The 20,252-nt window shown below is 46.2% G+C and overlaps 1 protein-coding gene across 1 annotated transcript in view; it reads left to right on the forward strand.

Moving 5' to 3' along the window:
• Nucleotides 1-20,252, forward strand: part of mylka (myosin, light chain kinase a) — a 44,479-nt gene that overhangs the window by 8,897 nt on the left and 15,330 nt on the right. Inside the window, exons 3-16 of the mRNA XM_031557912.2 lie at nucleotides 7,103-7,310; nucleotides 8,195-8,243; nucleotides 8,571-8,736; nucleotides 8,927-9,092; nucleotides 9,330-9,351; nucleotides 9,488-10,083; nucleotides 10,501-10,704; nucleotides 11,508-11,642; nucleotides 13,869-14,021; nucleotides 16,743-16,886; nucleotides 17,494-17,691; nucleotides 17,918-18,164; nucleotides 18,405-18,488; nucleotides 18,858-19,600. Coding sequence (XP_031413772.1) covers nucleotides 7,103-7,310; nucleotides 8,195-8,243; nucleotides 8,571-8,736; nucleotides 8,927-9,092; nucleotides 9,330-9,351; nucleotides 9,488-10,083; nucleotides 10,501-10,704; nucleotides 11,508-11,642; nucleotides 13,869-14,021; nucleotides 16,743-16,886; nucleotides 17,494-17,691; nucleotides 17,918-18,164; nucleotides 18,405-18,488; nucleotides 18,858-19,600 — 3,115 coding nt within the window. The remainder of the gene's footprint in view (nucleotides 1-7,102; nucleotides 7,311-8,194; nucleotides 8,244-8,570; nucleotides 8,737-8,926; nucleotides 9,093-9,329; nucleotides 9,352-9,487; nucleotides 10,084-10,500; nucleotides 10,705-11,507; nucleotides 11,643-13,868; nucleotides 14,022-16,742; nucleotides 16,887-17,493; nucleotides 17,692-17,917; nucleotides 18,165-18,404; nucleotides 18,489-18,857; nucleotides 19,601-20,252) is intronic.

Genomic DNA, 20,252 nt, shown 5'->3' on the forward strand with positions numbered 1-20,252 from the left:
GCTAGTGACAGAGGCTAAGGAGGTTTGAAAAGGCTTTGTCAAGGGTGACAGGCCATGTTTAACACCTATCATGAACCTCCATGCTCTCTTCTGTGCAGAAATCTACACATTTCATGATGGCCTCCTAGAGATGTGTGAGAGAATAGCCTGAAGCACCTCTGGCTCTAACACAAGGGATTGCACCTACTTTAACAGGTCCTTCCATCGTAATGAACTTGGCATTGATCAAACACAATGTCAGAGCCCAAAGATGTCATGCTGCTTTGCTTCTGTAATAGAACTGGCATGCAAGCAGCCGGCCAATAATGACAGAGATTGGTTAGAAGAATCAGCCAAACAGTTGTTTTTGGGAACTTGGTTGTTTTTTACACCTCAGTTGGAAAGATACTTAATTGTATCTTTTTTTAGGAAACTTCAAAGGGTTCTATCTATTTTTTTTTCAGCTGTTGCTGCAGACATACATTTACATCTGGCTGAGTCTTACTCTGAGACAAAAAAACTAGTCCATACGCCGTCTGTGTCCACTCCCTTTCTTTTAGCTGAATGTAAACCACATAGCATTTGTATGAAGGAATTCACGCTGCACACAAGCAGTACCTCTGCTGTGAGGCCAATTAAATCATTAAGCCTTTCCTGGAAAATGGAAACTTGGATGTTTGTCCTGCAGACAGACTGTTGAGCCCCCATTTTTTTGGCACGTTAGAAGAATGGATAAATCTAGTATCATTTGCAAGCTTAGAACGCAGCCATCTGTATCCGTTCTTCACTTGACATTCTTCAGCCTCAGACGGGCCCAAAAATAACACGGACTACGGATCCGTTGCTTTAGGTTTTCTTCACTCCCATTATGCTCTGTTGTCTTGGACTAAGCTGGCTTTAACTTTCAAAAACATACACGCCTTCTCTCTTCGCATCGCAGGCTAGGTCGACACCCTCTGCTGATTGAAAACAATTTGCTCTGTTTTACTGTAGATTCGGTGAGACCTTAACTGATTTAGCTGGGAGCGCTTCACAGTCAGTGAAGGATGTGCTGGTGCTGGTGCTGGTGCTGGTGCTGGTGCTGGTGGAGGATGAGATGGCAAACAGCATCACACTGAGTGCTGCCTGAGCCTCCAGTGCTGAGAGGCTGATCGGTGGAATGCTCTCTGATAGGGATTAAAATGCCTTTGCCTTGTGACTTTTAGCTTCCTGCTGTACCTCTTTTTTTCTTTTCTTTTTCTTGGCCCCTTCTGTTTTTTTTTATGTATTTCTTTTTTTAGACTGTCTGGAGGAGACTGCTGTTCAGCTACCATTACACCTCACTGATTCCACGTCATCAATGCAGGAACAAAACACCCTAATTTTCAGATTTCGAGTTATGTAAACCTCAACAATTCTTTATTAATAAAAAAGGACTATCAAAACAGTGCCGATAAGATTAGATCTTAATGGCATTAGATTAAATCTGAATGGTAATTACAATTTGTGTTACTAATAGCTTCAGGTAGCACATTAGAGGTGAAAACCTGAGTGTTCATAGATGAAACATGAGGCCCCAGGGCCTCCAGCAGCCCCTGTTTGATTTACTGAACAGAGAAACCTGAACAGAAGCACAGAGGGCACTGGGGTTCTCTCTGCTCTCAGAGGAAGCTGTGGTGTCAGTAAGTATCTATCTGTGATTTAACACGACAGGAAGCATCACTCCCTCCTTTCAACGTATCCACCCCCATCCCCACCCCAACAATAACACTCTGGCCCTAGTTTACTTAAGGTTTGGGGGGTACGAAGTTGACGTTACAGTAACAAGAAACAAATATCTTAGCTGGTTTACTAGACCATAGATAATTATTTTATTATTATTTTGTTTATTTGAAAGACACCATCCTTATTACACCTTGTTCTGAAAAATTGTTTTGGACATTTGTTTTACACCAAAAATCTTTAACCTCTTTAACCTCTAAATTGGAGGCTCATGGTGTTTGAGTGCAATGCAGTGCAGCAGCCATGGGCTGGGGAAGACAGAGATTCCTACAGACCGTCTCTCTGGAGGACTGTCTCTGAGTGTCTTTGTGGGATACAGATGTTAGTCAACCCCGGGAGGTTGAAATCCAGTTGCAAGAAAAGCGTCAGATGGTTTGGACCAAAACAGAGAGGCTTCTTTAGCAATAATTTTCCCCCTCCAAAGGCTCTGGACAGAGTTAGGACTATAATTGTTAGTCTCTGCTCTTTGCTGGGAAGAATAATGGAGCCTGCTGTGTTTTTTTCTCTTCTGGTAGCCTGGTTTGTTGTGTCAGGCTAAAGAAGCTGAAATGAGTCTCAGCAGAAGTCATGAACTTGGGCTTCTTCAAAGACCGAAGAGCAGAAAAGAGGTGTGGGAAAAAAATTGGTGGCTTATGAAAGACATACTCCGCTGGAACTGTTGCAAGAAAAGCCCACAGTTTTCACTATAATGGTTAATGTTAGCCGTAGTAGCTGGCCTCTTGGGCTTCACTTGTCACTTCAGTGGGACTCATGTCTCCATCAGATGTGCCGCTGCCTGACTGGGTGCAGCCCTTTCCTGGCACTGTTGTTGTCACGCTCCACGGCCAGCCTCTCAATGGGGAGACGACGGTCCTTTGAGGATGAGGAATGTCTGCAGTGTGGAGGCGCTGCTCGTCTCCTCCACACCTCCCCTTCCCCTCTCTTCCCTCCCTCCCTCCCTCCCCTCCTCTCCTGACCAGGCCTCCTCCCATCTCTTCCTGTCTCTCACTGCCTTTACATGGGCCCACCAGAGGAAGAAATCCCTCTCACTCAAGTGACGTATTACATAATTGCGCACCGGTAGGAAAATATAGGAGGAGTGGTGTGTGTGTGTGTGTGTGTGTGTGTGTGTGTGTGTGTGTGTGTGTGTGTGTGTGTGTGTGTGTGTGTGTGTGTGTGTGTGTGTGTGTGTCTGTGTGTGTGTGTCTGTGTGTGTGTGTGTGTGTGTGTGTGTGTGTGTGTGTGTGTGTGTGTGTGTGTGTGTGTGTGTGTGAGGGAGGGCTGCATGTGAACCCTGTGAAAGGTATGCTGCCGCAGCAGAGGAGGGGCCTGCTCGAGGCAGGGGGAGGTTATTGGAAGCAGATGTGGAGAGTTTGCTGTTCGTGTGTCCTCCCCTCCTGGGCCGCCGCACAGCCCCGTCATCCCCTCTGAACGGGCCATGTTTCATCCAGTATTGCCTTCATCCAAGGGCTATAACTGTTTAATAGGATCAATTACCCAAAATGGCCACGTGTGGTTTTTTTTGTAGGTGACCTATGTGTGAGAGGGTTGCGTCATGCCTCTGGCCACAGTGAGTGACCATCCAGAGATCGTCCAGGTTCCAGGTGTCTCCTGTTTGCAGGAGTTTTTTGGCAATACGGCTTGACAAGGAAGGACAGTGAAGCCAGGAAAAAGAGATTCCATGATCATCACAGAATGGAGAGTCCGTTGAGTAATTCTTATGACAATGGAATGTCTGCTTGGAGGATGAGATAGGACGATCCTCCAGAGATCGGCATACATGTGGGTATGTGGGCAGGTGTGACTTCTGCAACACCCCACGGTGTACTGTACGTGCAGATACTGTACAAGGTTTCTTACACTTGATGAAATCCTCCCTGTTGCTCTGCATCGCTGTAAATCATTTTGGCATGGCACTGACATAGAAGACTGCCATCACAGGTTGAGGTCTTTAACTGTAAACCCTGCTGAGCGGATCAGAGAGTGCCTCGATTTATGTGAGCGCAGGTAGGGATGTTTAGCCGTGTTGCACTCTGCGTTCTACACAATAGGTAATTACTCCCAAAGAACCCTTGTCAGAGACCCAGTCCAGCAGTAATCCTCCCCAGATGTGCCACAGATCGCTCGGGTACCCCTGCTTCCCACTGCAGCCCAAACCAAGTGGCTAACACAGAGAAGCACAGGCAGCAAACCATTCAACCTCATGAAAACAACCTCCCAACAAACATCTATTTAAAGCATGTGCAGCACTGCCCAGAGACTGCAAATTATGATTGTCACGATCTAATAATCCCAGTGGTTTGAGTTTTGAAGTTGCAAGATGTTCGTGTCTCGAGTATCGATGGAGCTGATTTCATAGTCAAACATTTTTTTTTGGTTTCTTTCTAGATGTTGGTGGAAAGACGGTTTGTATTTGTTTAAAGGGATTAAACCGTTGTTTTTTCCCCGCTCTCTCAGAGTGCTGTAATGCTCTCCAGTGATGGCACTTTGTTAGGAATGTTGATTATCATGTCTGGGACCTGAGGTGTGCATTCTTGCAGCGTGTGGCTTTGCTGTTTTTGTGTCGGAGCCGGGCCCGTTTGGGTTCAGAGCTGGCACAGCTGGACCTGGGGTGGGTCATCCCACTGCCCTCCCGCTGCCCTCCTCCTTCTGCAAGTGTCCAGTCGCCACCATTGTTTTTCTCTCTCCTCGGGGGTTAAAAAAAAAACACAAACACGAAAAATGACAAAAGCCATTGCTTTGTTTTGCATCTGTTTTCTGCTTTGTGAAAAAGAGTTACTCTGGGTATAAACAACCCTATGTTTTTCATCCAGTCAGCATTTGAACTTAGTCGCTCTGGATTTTTGAGGTGGAGAGCTTGACCACAAGTTGCTTTCGCGAAGGCGAAGCCTGCCTGAAAGGTCTGTAGGAATCGAGAGAGTCCAGTGGCACTGTTTCCAGAGGAAATGCCAGTGTCTGTTTGATTTAATAAAAACGTCAGACCTAATATTGCTATTTTTGGGCATATTCAAGGAAGGACCTGCTTCAGCACTACTACATATCAAAGGTAATTCTTTTGATTGAGACTGAAAGAGGGCAGTTTGAAAGGCTGGAATGTGAGTTAGCAGACATAAAGCCATACTTTTCTTTGTCTGTGCTTCTCTTTTTTTCCAACTCTTTTACCCTGCCTTGGAATTTGTGATCCATATGGTATTAATCTATTGTCTACAAGCTGTCGAGCCGTATTAATTTGTATTTCCAATCCGAAATTCGTAGCAGCTGCAGTGGTTAACAATTTCCTCCTAGTCTGTTGTTTGGCTGTTGACTTAAAGCAAGTTGTCTACGTGAGCATGCTGAAGTAGTTCTCAAAGTGACAACGGTCTAGTGTTTCTGCTGGTTTGGGTTTACCATGGTTCTCTTCCGAAATACAATGATGAACAAGTATGGGGGGGGGGGGGGGGAGGAAATAAGGGTTGGCATGCCACCAGTGGAAAGAAGAGAGAAGAGGAGAGAAAGAGATTGCCCATATGGTGTCCTTATTAGCTGTGGTCTCTGCCTTCAGATTTGTAATGCTTCAAAGACTTCAGAGAAAACAAGCCGTGCATGGTGAGATTAGGGTAGTGACCTGGAACCGAGGGAAATCGAAGAGACACTGGTCTCGTCTCCACGAGACGCTGAATGCGACAGCCATAACAGGAACATGAAGGTGTTCATTACGATCCATTTGGGTAAACTCTCACTGGTCTGATGGGGGAGTCATAACTAAACTCTCACTGGTCTAATGGGTGGAGTTATAACTAAACTCTCACTGGTCTGATGGTGGAGTAACTAAACTCTCACTGGTCTGATGGGGGAGTAACTAAACTCTCACTGGTCTAATGGGTGGAGTTATAACTAAACTCTCACTGGTCTGATGGTGGAGTCATAACTAAACTCTCACTGGTCTGATGGGGGAGTAACTAAACTCTCACTGGTCTGATGGTGGAGTTATTACTAAACTCTCACTGGTCTGATGGGGGAGTCATAACTAAACTCTCACTGGTCTGATGCGGGAGTCATAACTAAACTCTCACTGGTCTAATGGGTGGAGTCATTACTGTAAACTTAAGGGCCAGTGCTGGTGAGGGCGAGCCGGAATGGAGTCCTTACCGCTCGAAGGGTGGGGATCTTTGGGCACAGCGCCTGGCACAGTGACAGCTCTTTAGTGAAGGAAAGTGAGCCGGAGTGTTCTGTGAACACATGTGAAAGTAAACTAACAGAGGGTGGAAATTAGTGTTTGACAATGGAGCTTATTAGCCCCATGAAGAAGGTGATTTTTTGGAAGAAGGAAATGTTTTTACGGCAGGGGAAATGAAGGGGAAAGTATCTTTGTGTCAGTGCGCAGCAACGCATCAGTCAGCGACATACCAGTGGGTGAACAACAGCTTATCACTTGTAAATTGGGTATTGTTTGCAGTGTCAGATTATTCCGAGCGCTAATTATGTTTGGCCAAACGGGCTCTCTCAGGCGCTGCTTTAATTATGGGCGAGGGATTCAGCCGCTTTCACACACCCACTGGGTTCCTGTAGAGACGCTGCGAAGATAATGAGATGAGTAATTGTTCCTTCATTAAAAAGTACTCCCCCCAATCTTGCAAATCAAGTGCTGCAATTAGTGCATGTGTGTGTGTGAGAGAGTGAGTAAGTGTGTTTCTTTGTGTGTTAGAGAGAGAGAGAGATAGAGAGAGGGAGGGAGAGAGAGAGAGGGAGAGAGAGATAGAGTTACAGTTAAATTGTGTGTGAGAGAGTGAGTAAGTGTGTTTCTTTGTTTGTTAGAGAGAGAGAGAGAGAGGGAGGGAGGGAGAGAGAGAGAGAGAGAGAGGGAGAGAGAGAAAGGGAGAGAGAGAGGGAGAGAGAGAGAGGGAGAGAGAGAGAGAGAGAGAGAGAGGGAGGGAGAGAGAGAGAGTTACAGTTAAATTGTGTCTGTGAGAGTGAACACACAGAAAGAATGGCACAGAATCGAGCTAGAGGAGCACAACCCAAGCACATGTGTGCACAGGTGGGAAGATTTCCAGGCACCAGTACAGATAAACAACATGCTTAAAATGTCTTTTGGGTGTGTGTATGTGTGTAAGTGCACATTTGGAAATGTCCCCACAAATCTCCAGGCACGTGGTTGAGATTGCCAAAGACTTATGTATGTATGTATGTGTAAATACATGTGTGAAGGTTGAGAAGTAGAGGTAATGTGTGTGTATTTGTGTACATGTTGAGTATGGACTCAGATAATTAGAGATAAAATGAGTAAAGTAAAAACGTGTGTGTGTGTGTGTGTGTGTGTGTGTGTGTGTGTGTGTGTGTGTGTGTGTGTGTGTGTGTGTGTGTGTGTGTGTGTGTGTGTGTGTGTGTGTATACATGTGTCTAGGTGCGAGGGAGCCCAGAGCCTCAGGTTTGCTGGTACAGGAATGGGCAGGCCGTTTTAGCAGGAGACCGCCTCTCCATGGAGCAGAGCAGCCGCGGCACCTTCAGCCTAGTGGTGCAGAATGTTCAGGAAGATGACGCTGGGCGCTACACATGCGAGGCCGCCAATGATGCCGGAAGCCGCCAGGTTACCGTGGAGATCATCGTAGAAGGTATCCCATCTCTGCGTTCGCGTGACCTGAGGCGGTTCAAGTGATTAACTGTACTGGGCCCACACGGATGAAGTTAATTGTGCTAGTTTCAAACATGCGGCATCCAGATGAGAGGATTCAGTCAAACTCTTTAAAAAGCTACAGGAAGGGTTTAAATAGCCTCTAACAGCACAGTGAAAATCAGTGAGGACCATACTGTGGAAAGCTCTGGACTTAGGCCTACGTAAAGTCATGCAAATCGTGTGAAGTTGCTGAAGTGCATAGCCTTCAATGAGATAATTACTATGCATTTTTTTTACTGTGGGTTTGTCATTGTCATCAAATGGCGAATTTAATAACTCGTCCCCATTTGAAGTTTGGATTTTGCACGACAGCAGCTTTTGAAAGTGCTTTGACTGACTTTCAGACGGAACTCATTACAGCAACCAAGGGCATACTTGCAAAGCCAACATTTTCACTGCCCACATTTGAGGACAGGGAGAAAATGATTCTTCCTGTTAGCAACATCAGGAAGTGGGCCTCCATCTATGTTTCACATTTCCAGACTCTGGCCTGCCGTGTTCAATGGCGATGCTCAGGATAGTTGTGTTACATTGGCCATGACAGAAGCATGAAGAAGAAGGGTGTTTACCTTGAGAACTCATGGTAAACATCCACATATAGCGCACATCTGTGGCGATTTACGAGGTCGTAAACAGCTACTTAAACACCTCAATCTTACTAAACATAAACAGAAGCATATGGAACACAGCACCCATCCCACAACAAGTAGCCACACATTACAGACATTACAGTTATGAGTCATTATTTGGATATAAAGACTACTTTAGTGATCACGAAGATATGCTTGTGCTGTAATAATGATATTTTCAAATATGCCCTAGGTAATGCAGGAAAGAAATATGGCCTCCCCACAACTAGTAGAACATCAGGGTAAGCATATGGTTCTTCTTTGGTCTGAAACATCTTAAAATCCAGCTTTGGCCTGGTGGAATGTTAGGGTAATGGGAGAACATTCACACAGAATTTTGATTTGAAGTCTGGTAAATTCTCCTTATTGCGTTGCTTGTTATGTTCACTTGTTGATTGCATCTCTACATCCTCGTTCAGTATTTTAGGAACTGCACACCAAACCAAAGGCTGTGTTTCTAACCACACGCTGCAGTCACATATTATTTGGCTGTTATAAAAAGTTATTGGCTATTAAAACACGCTGGGAGACACTGGGACGTCTGACTGAATTCTTTCCCATGATCCCAGGGGTCGCTTCAGTGCTCCTGCAGCGGAGAACCGGCCCAGCATCTGGGGGGAGAGCCCCCCCAAGTTTGTGACCAAACCTTCACGCCTGTTCCTGCGGGTGGGACAGAGCGGCAAGTTCTCAGCCAAGATCACCGGGCGTCCTCAACCACAGGTGGCGTGGCTTAAGGTGAGAGAGAGAGAGCGAGAGAGAGAGAGAGAGAGAGAGAGAGAGAGAGAAAGGAGAGAGGACCAGTCAGGAGGGAGGAGATTGACGGATAAGACAAACAGAGAGGGTTAAGGTTAGTGTTAGGGTTAGAGAGAGGCAGAGCTACAGAAATGCCCCTGAGTTTCAGTCTCACTGTCTCTGGTCCACACAGGGAGATGAGGAGATCCTAGCCTCCAGTCACTTCAGCGTGTTCGAGAGGTCCGGAATACACTTCCTGGAGATCCGTGACGCCTGCGCAGAGGATGCAGGAGCGTACACTTGCTCCGTCTCCAACAGTGCGGGGAAGGCCATGGCTTCGGCAGAACTTAATATTCAAGGTAAAGAACATACTGTTACACTAGCTGCCCTCGGGCTGACAGCTAAGCTCTTTATCATTTACTCAAGCCCGCCTTGAAATGAGCTCGGTTGATCTAAGGATAATAAAATATGAGCTGCTCTGCCGCGGCCTTCTACACTGCATTTATTTCCTTGCTTAAATGCGAGGGCAATTCAGTGGAACCTCTTATCTCGCATACTGGGCATACCTTTGTAAATGGGTTTATTTTTCATTACAGGTTCAGGCACCGACTCAAGCACGTAAGTCCATTTATGTGATACAAGCAATACATACATTCGGTAGGACTGGGAAAATATTATGGAGCGTTTTATCAATATAGGCTGAGCTGTCATAACTATCATAACATATACTCCTGAAATGTTTCCACTCGTGCAGAAACCGGGGGGCTCCTGGAGTCAGCCCGGTCCCAAAAACAGCAGACGCCCCCTCAGACAGCCATGCCAGCAATGGCCTACCAGGTGACCAGCAGACCAGCAGAACTCAGACAGAGACTCCAGAGCGTAGGGATATCCACAGTACTGTCACTGTCACCAAAGACACCAAAGAGGCCACAGGGACAAGGACAGATGGGAGGAGGAACGCCGCGGCATCGTCCCCAAAACCCTCATCCGTCGACCCCAGAGAAGAGGGCACCAGGAGGGTAGATTCTCAGCTTAAAACCTCCACAGCCGACCCTGCCTCCAGCTCCAGTTCCACACAGTCAGTGAAACCCCAGCAGCAGCAGCAGACGGGGGTTGGGGCGGATACACGGGCATCCAGAGGCTCAGGGAGGGTGGGTAGGGGTGCAGGGGAGCTCTCCAGCCCTGGCAGAGCGTCTGGAGCCTCGCTCCCCTCTGAGCCCAGCAGAGAGGCCCTCAGGCTGAGCAGAGGGAGCCGGGCAGACCCACCGGTGGGAGCGGCTCCCAGATTTGAGCTCCCGCCTCAGAGCCAAGACGCCCTGGAGGGTACCAAAGTAATTTTCAAATGCCAAGGTAACTGGAATCATCTGTTGATAGAGTGCCTAATGTATTGCCTTAAGACCCTAATTGTTTCCGATAAACACTCATAAAGAATAGCTGGACTACCTAACTGCATATCAGACATAGCTGAGGCTGAAATGTAGTGTATTTATTTTTGTTAATGTCGTAAACACACTGTATTTGTAAAGAATGCTACATATATGACCTTAAAATCGCTACACATAGCACTATTGCATTATCTTTTCTTTTTGAAAAGTGTTTCATTTTAGAAAGGCTATCTGTCAGTGTGGTGCCTAATGTTTTTCTACAACATTCTGTTCTTTATTATTGTTAGTGTTGAGTACTTAACCTGTACTATTTTTATCCACTGCCCCCCCCTTGATGACTTTTATCACAAGCCATTAATGAGCTCACTGTGGTCTTTGGCAGTGTCAGGCTCCCCGTTGCCCACTGTGAGCTGGCTGAAAGATGGCCTCCCCGTCAGGTCTCGAGTTGGCCTGAGCCTGCAGCAGGAGGCCGACCAGCACCTGCTCTGCGTCGACAGGGTGCAGAGGAGCGACGCGGGCCAGTACGGCTGCACCGCCACCAACAGCCGAGGAAATGTGTCCGCCACCTGGACACTGCACGTAAAAAGTAAGAGCCTCTTTCGGTGACAGTGCCCTTTAATCTTGACACCTTTAATGGGTACGTGCCCATGTGTGTACGTGTTCATGCTAATTATTTCAGTATGAAGACACTGGACCACATAACCATGAGGGTGGTCTCAGTGAAGTGAGTCTTTAGGTCAGGGGTCATCAAATAGGTCACACAATAATACATAACATAGTTATATGATTGTATTATTGGTAACACTTTATGGGGGAACAGAAACTACCAAAGCTTGATAAGATAAAATGTTTAACAAATCAAGAACAGGGCTAGTCATAGATTAGCAGCCCGTGCTAATCAAAATGAAATAATTTTTATAATGAGCCTGGTTAAATCATGGAGTCAGGCTGAAGTATGCAGTCTTGGAGCCCTGAAGTATTTTAATCTCTGGCATCACAGAACAAATATTTGTAAAAGTTAAACAAAAATTAGACGCTGAGTAATGCATCGTTTTTTGCACGTTTACGTAAACAATAACATACCAAAGACCTGGTGGTAAGCCCTCCAGTGAGCTAATGCTCACTTCATGTTATCATGTTCTCACTGCAGCTGTACAGTCGGTTACCCTCGAGATAACATGGTTTTGGCAGGCTGCGTAAGTTTTAAGAAACTGGGCCATCTGCTGGCAAACGAACATCAATGCAACTTGGGATTCCAAAACAGACAGTGTGCCTCATTTCGCATTTAATTCTGCCATGACCAGATAGAGACTCAAACCGTGAAACCACGCTGAAGGGTGCTGACATCCCAGTGACAGTATTTTCATAGCTGTGATGTGGTGTCCACAGGTCCCCGTCCAGAGGGTAAAGCACCAGTGTTCAGCAGCGTGATGACGGGCTGCTCTGTAACCGCCGGTCAGGACTTCACCCTGCAGTGCTCAGTGGAGGGCAGACCAGTGCCCACCATCACATGGCTGCTGGACGGTGAGAAGCTGAATCAGTGTGGAAGGGTGTGTGACAGAGGAGAGTGGGAAGGGTGTGTGAGAGTGTGTGTGCAGTCGTGTACTCACCCCCCTGTTGCCTTTCTGTTCTGCCCAACAAATGGGTAGGGGGGATGATTTCTGGCATGTGTTTGAGTGTTTTTACTCACTATCACTAACTCTAACATTTACTTAGACTAGACCACCCCTGAAAACAACCTACAGCACTTATGATTCAAAGTTTCGCTCGGATCTCTGTTTGAGTACTCAGAGTTTCTGCCTCTAATTCTGCCTCTGCCTCTGCAAATCTCTAGAATCTTGCCCGTCACACCCTGTGGTGTTTTGGCCACCATTACCAGCAGGGGGCGTTGGCGGACTTCCTTTTCTAAAATGAGCTCTCTCATAAACACTCTTAAAACTTAACAATGAATTTTATGAAAACTACTAAAACTAGTTTTACAGGGCAAAGGGACTGTTGAAATGCCTCTTTATTCTGAGAGGCAGAGGCCAGTTCAGCCAGAGGCTTTGTGTGCAGTGTGTGTCGGCTACTGCCTTCCCTCACTGCAGGATGTCCCGGTGAAGGCCAGGCACAGGCGGCTGTGGACTGAGTCTGTGGGGAGCACTGCTCAAACATAGAGCATTTACTTTGGTATCTTTCCTTGCTACTCACTATATCATATGTTGAGGAAGGAGCCTGTTCTTGCTTTCGAATGACAGCATGGAGCTTGGAGGACTAGTTGACTGATTGAGTGAGTGACTGTCTTGATGAGGGTAAACTGAAAGTTTTGATTAATGCAGTTAGTTTTTCAATTTATGCGAGATTTTAGAGGATGGGTTTGAATGGGTTTTTAGAGAATGGATATCCACAACTTTGCCTTTGCTTTTTTAATACAGCACCTCATAGATACTGGTTTTATACAGCACCTCATAGATACTGGTTTTATACAGCACCTCATAGATACTGGTTTGCTGCCAAACAAACTGGCTAAATGTGTTGCGGAATTCCCAACATGACCTAAAAGGAAACACTTTTCCCCTCGTCAATTCTCAGATGACGCGTCCATTCCCGGTAACGCTTTGTCATTAAATAGGTCTGCTCGTTAGGTTGACATGAAACACTACAGAGAGCTGAGGCCAAATTAGACTTTGAGGGACTGCATATTCTCCAAGCTCAAATTTTCCTCGGAAAATAAATAATGGCAGCTTATCTGTCCGGCATGTATAGCATAGAGTCATATCGTTTACATACAGCCGCGGCACTTAAATAGTAACATGTTGACAATATTACGCTGATAGATCTCCAAGCATTCTTAAGCCTCCTCCAATCAATTCTCTATCAGAGAAACAAAGAACAGGGTCCTTCTAGGTAAAGGATTACTCATACTTTCCACAACATGCTTTATACCTTTGTATTGTGGACAACAGGAAGCTCCAGATGAAATGGCTGATTCGATCTGCTTGCCTAGTAGCAGTGGAAGGAGAGTTTTAATGGCTACTACTGTATGAAAACAGCACTAGATCCCATGATCCTGCACGTCTGGGATAGAGGCACCGGGCTGTTGCAATTCTTTTAGCGCTGGAAACAGCAATGTGAGCTATCACAAACTCAAGCCCAAATGCAAGCCCCCAGGAACCCATATAAAGGAATATTGTGCATTGCTCCCCCGTGAAATCTAACACCCAGCCAGACTTGGCCAGTGTTTCACCTGAAAAGCACAGAACGTAGTGCAGTGCTGGCTGATTATGAAACCGCCACAAGCTCCAAAAAAGAGTAGGCATGGATCAGAGTATGCCCTTTTTGGGGTGGATGACCTCACAGACTAGTGGCATCTGCAGATAGTGACTGAGGTTCACTGGTCATCAAGGTCCAAGCATTGTTTTAAGAAATTGCCAGTATCTCATAGATTAGTTGTGATTCATTTATACACATAATAACAATTATGCAATATCAATTAGGATTACTTGCTTGATCACTCTTGCAGGAGACTTGGCAGGAGTCCAATTTTAGACAAATTGATTTGCATATACATTGAAGAGGTAGGCCTATATGACATTTAACTGACTATTGTATCGGTATTTTCCAATAGTATTTATTTCTTCTATTTCCATCACAGGCACATTTGTATCCTTAGGTTATCTTATCTTACTGTCGTTTGTTCCCTAAGCATTACTTGTGTTAGCGTGTGTTGCATTTGTCTTAAAGTCTCTCCCTTGGTCTCTGTCTTTGCAGATAAACCATGCCAGCACGCTCAGCCTGTGTTTGAGCGGGGCCTGGCACAGCTCTTGGTGCAGGGGACGCTGCCAGACGACTCTGGCTCCTACTCGTGTGTGGCAGAGAATGGGCACGGGCGAGCCGAGTGTTCTGCCATAGTTCTCGTGAAAGGTGGGCAGCGGTTCCACACTCCTCTGGTGTTGCTGTGCAGACTTCTCTCATGTCCCAATCAATTCAAACTGTCAGGAACTCTTTTGTGGCATGTCAGTGATTTTTTTCTATAAGAGACCTCCCTGCATTCTGCATTTGCATTGCACATAGCCTGAAGCAGTAAGCAGCTCTGGGGTTTGATTTGTGTCACATTTGTTAGCTTTGACTAAGTCTCTCTGCAGCATACTAAGCACTTTTTCTGCTGCACCTTTCTGCCTATTTTAAGACATGGAAAAAAGCCCCCCCGCCCCCCCCTCGTCTGCTAAAATTATCCCACTGCCATAAAAATGTCCAAAAAGTAGGGAGGACCAGAAGACTTGAACATCCCCTGCATGTTTTCATATCAAATGCTCATAAGTCACTCTCTGCCTATTTTTAAGGGACTGTCAGCTACCTTCTTGGCCAAACTGAACCTACTCATTGCTCATGAGAAAGAAAAGGGGTCTTATTGTCTCAGGATATCTCTGTTGGGCTGTTTAAAAAAGCAAAAGATGTCTCCATTTTGGTCAGCCTGTCTTTGTTTTTAATCTCTTTGATAAGTGAAAGCCAGCTCTTATTTCTGAGGCTGGCTATTTTAGGCTTAGATATACTGTAGCATTAAAGGAAACATCTGCTTTCTGCATTCCTGCGTGCATCTCATCGGTCAGTGCAAAGGTTCAGTTCTGAGTGGGTAAAAATGCGAAATGCCATCAGTTTCCCACACACGGCCACCAAGTAAGGACGTATTTAGTTTGTAAGCGCTGCTATATGAGAGAGGATGAAACAAACAAACAAACAAACAAACAAGCAACAACACAAAGCTTCAAAATGAAAAGCCAAATGCATGTTTGTTTGTGTTTTTTATTTTATTGCATGTTATCATTAGCCTACTTTAATTTTATGCGCTCTTGAAGTGGATTATCAGATGATTTGGGACAGTGGTGATGCATGGGTATAATGGTCTTGCCTGAGCGGTGTAATCTGTTGTGAAGGGGGGGAGAAGAGGAAGGCTTGAAAGGGTACCGTGGAGCTCAGCTGTCTAGGCAGCGGAGATGGGAGCAAGCTGGAGACGCTGGAGGCCTCCCCCCTTGGCATTTGGGCTATGTATACAGACGATGGGCCAGTGTTTATGGCAGCTCCTCACCCCTGTCCCAAAGGGTCCTTTGTGCGGATGAACTCTGGAACCTGGAGCGGTGGCACAGAACGGCGTACCATACATGGAGAGCTTGAAGTGGAGAAACCTCCCGCTCTCTCACACGCGGTGGTTTCCACTGTGAAGAAGAAATGCTCCTTTTTTTTTTTTTTTTTTTTTAAATAGCCCTGATAAAAAGTAAGCATGAAGGCTTTCAAGGATGTCATGGATGGGCTATTTATTGATTGTTGTTTTTTTTACATCCTCGGTTGAACGTTCATCATGACCGTTATGATACCTTGGCGAAGGTCTGGGAATGTGTTTCTGAATCTCCAGAATGAACTTGACCTTGGGTTTGTATCCAGTTTCACACTGAATCGACTAATTTGATTCTGCGATTCCATGACTCAGTGAACTTGGCGAGAGTGTCACCATTTTTCAATCAATGGCATGCTGTATTGCTTTGGAGTAGATCACCCTAGCATTTGCACATTGGAGCTATGCACATCACACAAAGCCAAAAACATAACCTTTTCACTGTTGTAGTTGGGTCCGATTAAAAGAATCCATGCTGAAGTCACAGTCAAAGGAAATATGAGGGTTGTGGATCCAAACTCCCAAATTCCTGATTTTTTTTGTTTTGTTTTGTTTTTGTTGTTGTACAGTGTTCTCCAGCAAAAATAGGCTAAAAGTCATTGGTGCAAAGTTCATTCAGTGTCATTAATAAGGCTTCTGCAAAGTCCAAACCAGTCAGCAAGAGTCACTAAGTCCAGATTTAATGTGATTTGACCCTCTTGAAATGATTTCTGGCTCGCTGGATGCATAAAGCTGTTTATGGCTCACTGCATCAGGTCACACTTGGCCGGGCTGACTGCTGTAATGTCTTAATAGCCACTGAGACACTGTCCATGTGCCTCAACAGTACACAACTCTAAGGATGGTATTACATTGTATATTTTTACAAAGACAATAACGGGAGGGCTGGTTTTGACATTATAGCATGTTATGTGTCTTGTTTATACACTGGATCTGGACTCTGTGCGTGTTGCCAGACAAAGTAAACTAAATCTTCTGCAACTGTTCAATGGCACACTATGCTGGAAGCGGCGAGAAAAAAAGAAAGAAAGAGAGAGAGGAGATTGAGTTGACCCACTGATTCCTGTAGCATGGTGAATGCATTACTTTCCACATATCATGGTGGCCAGCTGATGTTTTGATGTTGGAATTCTCTGAGCCTTTCCCATCTAATAGTCAGGGTCTCTTGGGATGTGCCCTCAGGGGGGATATGTGTACAGTGTATATCCCTGTATCTGATGTACCAGAAATAAATCACTCTCCATTTACTCGCTACACTCTGTGTACTCTTTGTGACATTTCAGTAATTAATGTCGATAGTTACGATAACAAGAATAATCACCATGACAGAAAATGAACATGGAGACAGTGTGAAAAATATATACCTTTCCTTTTCACTTCATTTCTTCATCAGTCACTCTGACCTCAGCCCACAGTTAAATTCTAAGCTAGTTATTTTTTTCTTTACCACATGTTGGCTCTCGTATTTTGTTCAGTTTCAGAGAAGCCAAGCGTCAAAAAGACTAAAGCTACTCCTGCAGTTGACCCGGGCAGACCCTATGCCCCGGTGTTCCTGAGAGGCCTGGAGGACCTGAAGGTGATGGATGGCAGCCAGGTTACCATGACAGTGGAGGTGGCAGGTACGTGTCTTTTCCACGTAGCATCTGATCTTAACTCTCACTGACTGCCATCTCATAAACTGGGATGTCAAGACCTGTGGCGTTTGTTTTGAATGATCTGTTTGCTTTGCTGAGTGGTATTTCCTCTGAAGCCTCTGGAGATGAGATGCTGTGGGCCGCTCTCACTATGTGCTTGCCTTTCCTCCCAGTGTGTGACCTGAGGGCATGATTTCACTCAGATTATTATATAATCTCCAAGACTTCCTGTGTGTGTGTGTGTGTGTGTGTGTGTGTGTGTGTGTGTGTGTGTGTGTGTGTGTGTGTGTGTGTGTGTGTGTGTGTGTGTGTGTGTGTGTGAGACAGTGGGAGATGTCACATCTGTTACTTGGTCTCCTATTTTCCTTGGGACCATAAAATGAATGTTCACACAGTGAAATAGTCTTTTTTTGGTAGCTTTAATACTTTTGTCTTTAGACTGTAGATATTGATGTTTGCCTCAGTAGCTAGGCATTTGTCCCTTTTTCAGTGGGTAAAGTTATATTTACTTGTGAAATCATCCTTCTGAGGATGACAACTGACACTGAACTGTTTAGCTAATCTGAGGCCCTTCAACTATACCGTTTCCCAGGCAACCCTCCACCAGAGGTGGTGTGGCTTCACAATGGGAAGGAAATCCAGGAGTCGGAGGACTTCCATTTCGAACAGAACGGGAATGAGTGCACTCTGTTCATCCAGGAAGTGTTCCCTGAAGACACAGGGAAATACACCTGTGAGGTCTGGAATGAGGTGGGAGAAGCACGCTCTGAGGCTTCCCTCACTGTGCAAGGTACACACCTACTCTCTTCAGCCCCTGGGGAGTTTATACAGCTGCCATCTTGATGCATGCGTGACGACAGGTTCTGTGTTTCTTTACTGACCCTTGTGCGGTGGTCATTAACCAAAAACTGATTACTGACCTCAATCCCCTTAATAAAATCTCACCCCACAGTCGTGCTCATATCCCTCTAAGTGAGTGATCCCGTGCTGTGTTGTGTGTGTGTGTGTTCCTCCAGAGCCTCAGGATGGTGTGCAGCCCTGGTTCATCACCAAGCCCAAGTCCGCCAGCGCCTGCCCGGGTCAGCACATCCTCCTGTCTTGCGCCATCGCAGGGGACCCCTTCCCTGAGTACTTGTGGATGAAGGACGGCCAGGAGGTGTCGTCAGGGGTGGAGTTTGACATTCTTCAGAAGGAGGATGTGGTATCCCTGCTCATAAGGAGAGTTAGGTTTCATCATGCAGGAGACTATGAGATCCGCCTGAGGTAAGAACACAAAGAGAAATACAAATGGTTTCTCTGATTGTATGAACAGAATATCATCCCATTGTTCATTGCTCATTTGAAGATTCTCTTATTTTTGATAGAAGATAGTTGTGCCAATTGTCTACACAATGTTTCATAGATGTATTCAGTAAAACTAAAAGTAAAGCAAAATAAATAAAAACATTTAATAAATGACATCTTTTCTGAACACTTAATAAGATGAAATATTTTGTTCTTCAGGAATAAAGTGGGAGATTGCAGTTGTGTTGCCACCCTGTTGGTCACCGAGGGAAGCTCCCTGGGAGAGACTCAGAGAGCGTATGAGTATGTCCTCCAGTGAATTGGGTTATTTTTAATGCACCTCTTGCCCCCAGACCCTGGCTTTAAGGCAGACTAATCCCTGAATATAACCAAATAAATTGTTGACACTACCTCCTCCAGCTGTGCCATTGTTCTGAAGGGGAAAGGGGCTTGGGGGCCCCACTTAGACTGAATTGCCATATATGGTTACTGAAATAATCTCTGATGTAACTGTACTTTGAATTGAACTGTACTTTCCCTACTCCATCTCCAGTTAGGTTTCTGTGTGCCGGCTGAGCCAGCCAGGTCTTTCTAACCGCCTGCTGTTTTGTTCTGCTCTGTTCTTTTTTTTTTTCCCTTCCTTTTCCCCTCTTCCGGTGGGTGCCGTTGCAGGGAGGGTGGTGGGTCTGTGGGAGGAGTGGACAGGACATTGCAAGCCAGGGGAGGAGGTGCGAGTGAGGGACACAGCAGCAGCACACCGCAGCAGTGGAAGCAACAGCAGCAGCAGCAACAGCAGCAGCAGCAGGAGGAGCAGGAGGAGGAGCAGGAGGACGCCAGCGGAGCGCAGGTAGTCCTGAAGAGGCGCGTGGAGACCAGGGAGCACCGCGAGGACCAGATCCGCCAGCAGGAGCCGCAGCAGCTGGATTTCCGCACTGTGCTGGGCCGCAAGGTCTCCACCAAGAGCGTGTCCGAGGAGGACCTGAAAGAGATCACTGCGGAGCAAATGGACTTCAGGGGCACCCTGAAAGGTCAGGTGCAGCCCAAGACCCTGTCGGAGGACGAGCGCAAGGGAAAGGCCCCGCAGCAGGTCGACTTCAGGTCGGTACTGGGAAAGAAGGTCGGGCCTGCTGCTCCCCCAAAACCCCTGGAGAAAGGGGAAGCCGCCACCCCGGGAAAGAACCTCACGATCGTCACAGAGAAGAACGGTGAGAGCCCGGCGCCCAACTGCGTGGACGAAGGAGGGATTATGGCGAAGGCGCCTGTGTTTATGCAGAAACTGAGCGACGTGACCGTGCTGGATGGCCAGCGCCTGCGTCTGGAGTGCCAGGTCAGCAGCAACCCTGTGGCCACTATCACTTGGATTTTGGAGGGGAAGGCTATCAAGCCATCCAAATTCATTGTTTTGGCCAACGAGGGTGAGTACATCTTTTTCTACATTGTGTCAATTGTATTCGCAACAATTTTGAATGAGGACGTCTAAGAAGGTAAGGGCAGCAGGGTAGCACATCCAGACCATGGACACTATATCTGCTTCACCATTGTTTTATTGGCTAGACACCAGAGGTACTCCATCCAGGTTGCTCCATCCAGTTTAGCACCCCACCAAGTTCCTTATTCCTGAGGACCTGAGGTGAAGCGTTTTTCCTACCCTACTCCCTACCTTTCAGCCTGTCTTATGCCAGTAGTGGCTACCATGAAAAGAGGGCGACTAGATCTCCTAACAGATGAGGAGCAGGTCACTTTACAACTTGTGTCCTCATACATTTAATGGATTCCCCATAAAAGTGAGCACTGTTTCATATTTAAAACCTGTTATTTCTGTGGTATAAATAGGAAGAGTTAAGAATAGCCGGAGGATTCCCTGTCTGGGCTCTTCTGGGGACCTCTGCCAGGTTCACAGGCATCCATAACTCTCGCTCTGTTGTAGCAGCCCTGTCTCATGTGTTGATGGGCAGCATAGCTCTCAGGCCGCACAGAGCGCCGGCCGCTCGCCTTGTTATGACAGCCGGGCCACTGTGTAGAGGCATAATGGTTTGTACATAGTTTCCTTGTGGATGTTAGAGTCCA

This window comes from Clupea harengus, chromosome 2, assembly GCF_900700415.2.
Source record: "Clupea harengus chromosome 2, Ch_v2.0.2, whole genome shotgun sequence".
Lineage (NCBI taxonomy): Eukaryota > Metazoa > Chordata > Actinopteri > Clupeiformes > Clupeidae > Clupea > Clupea harengus.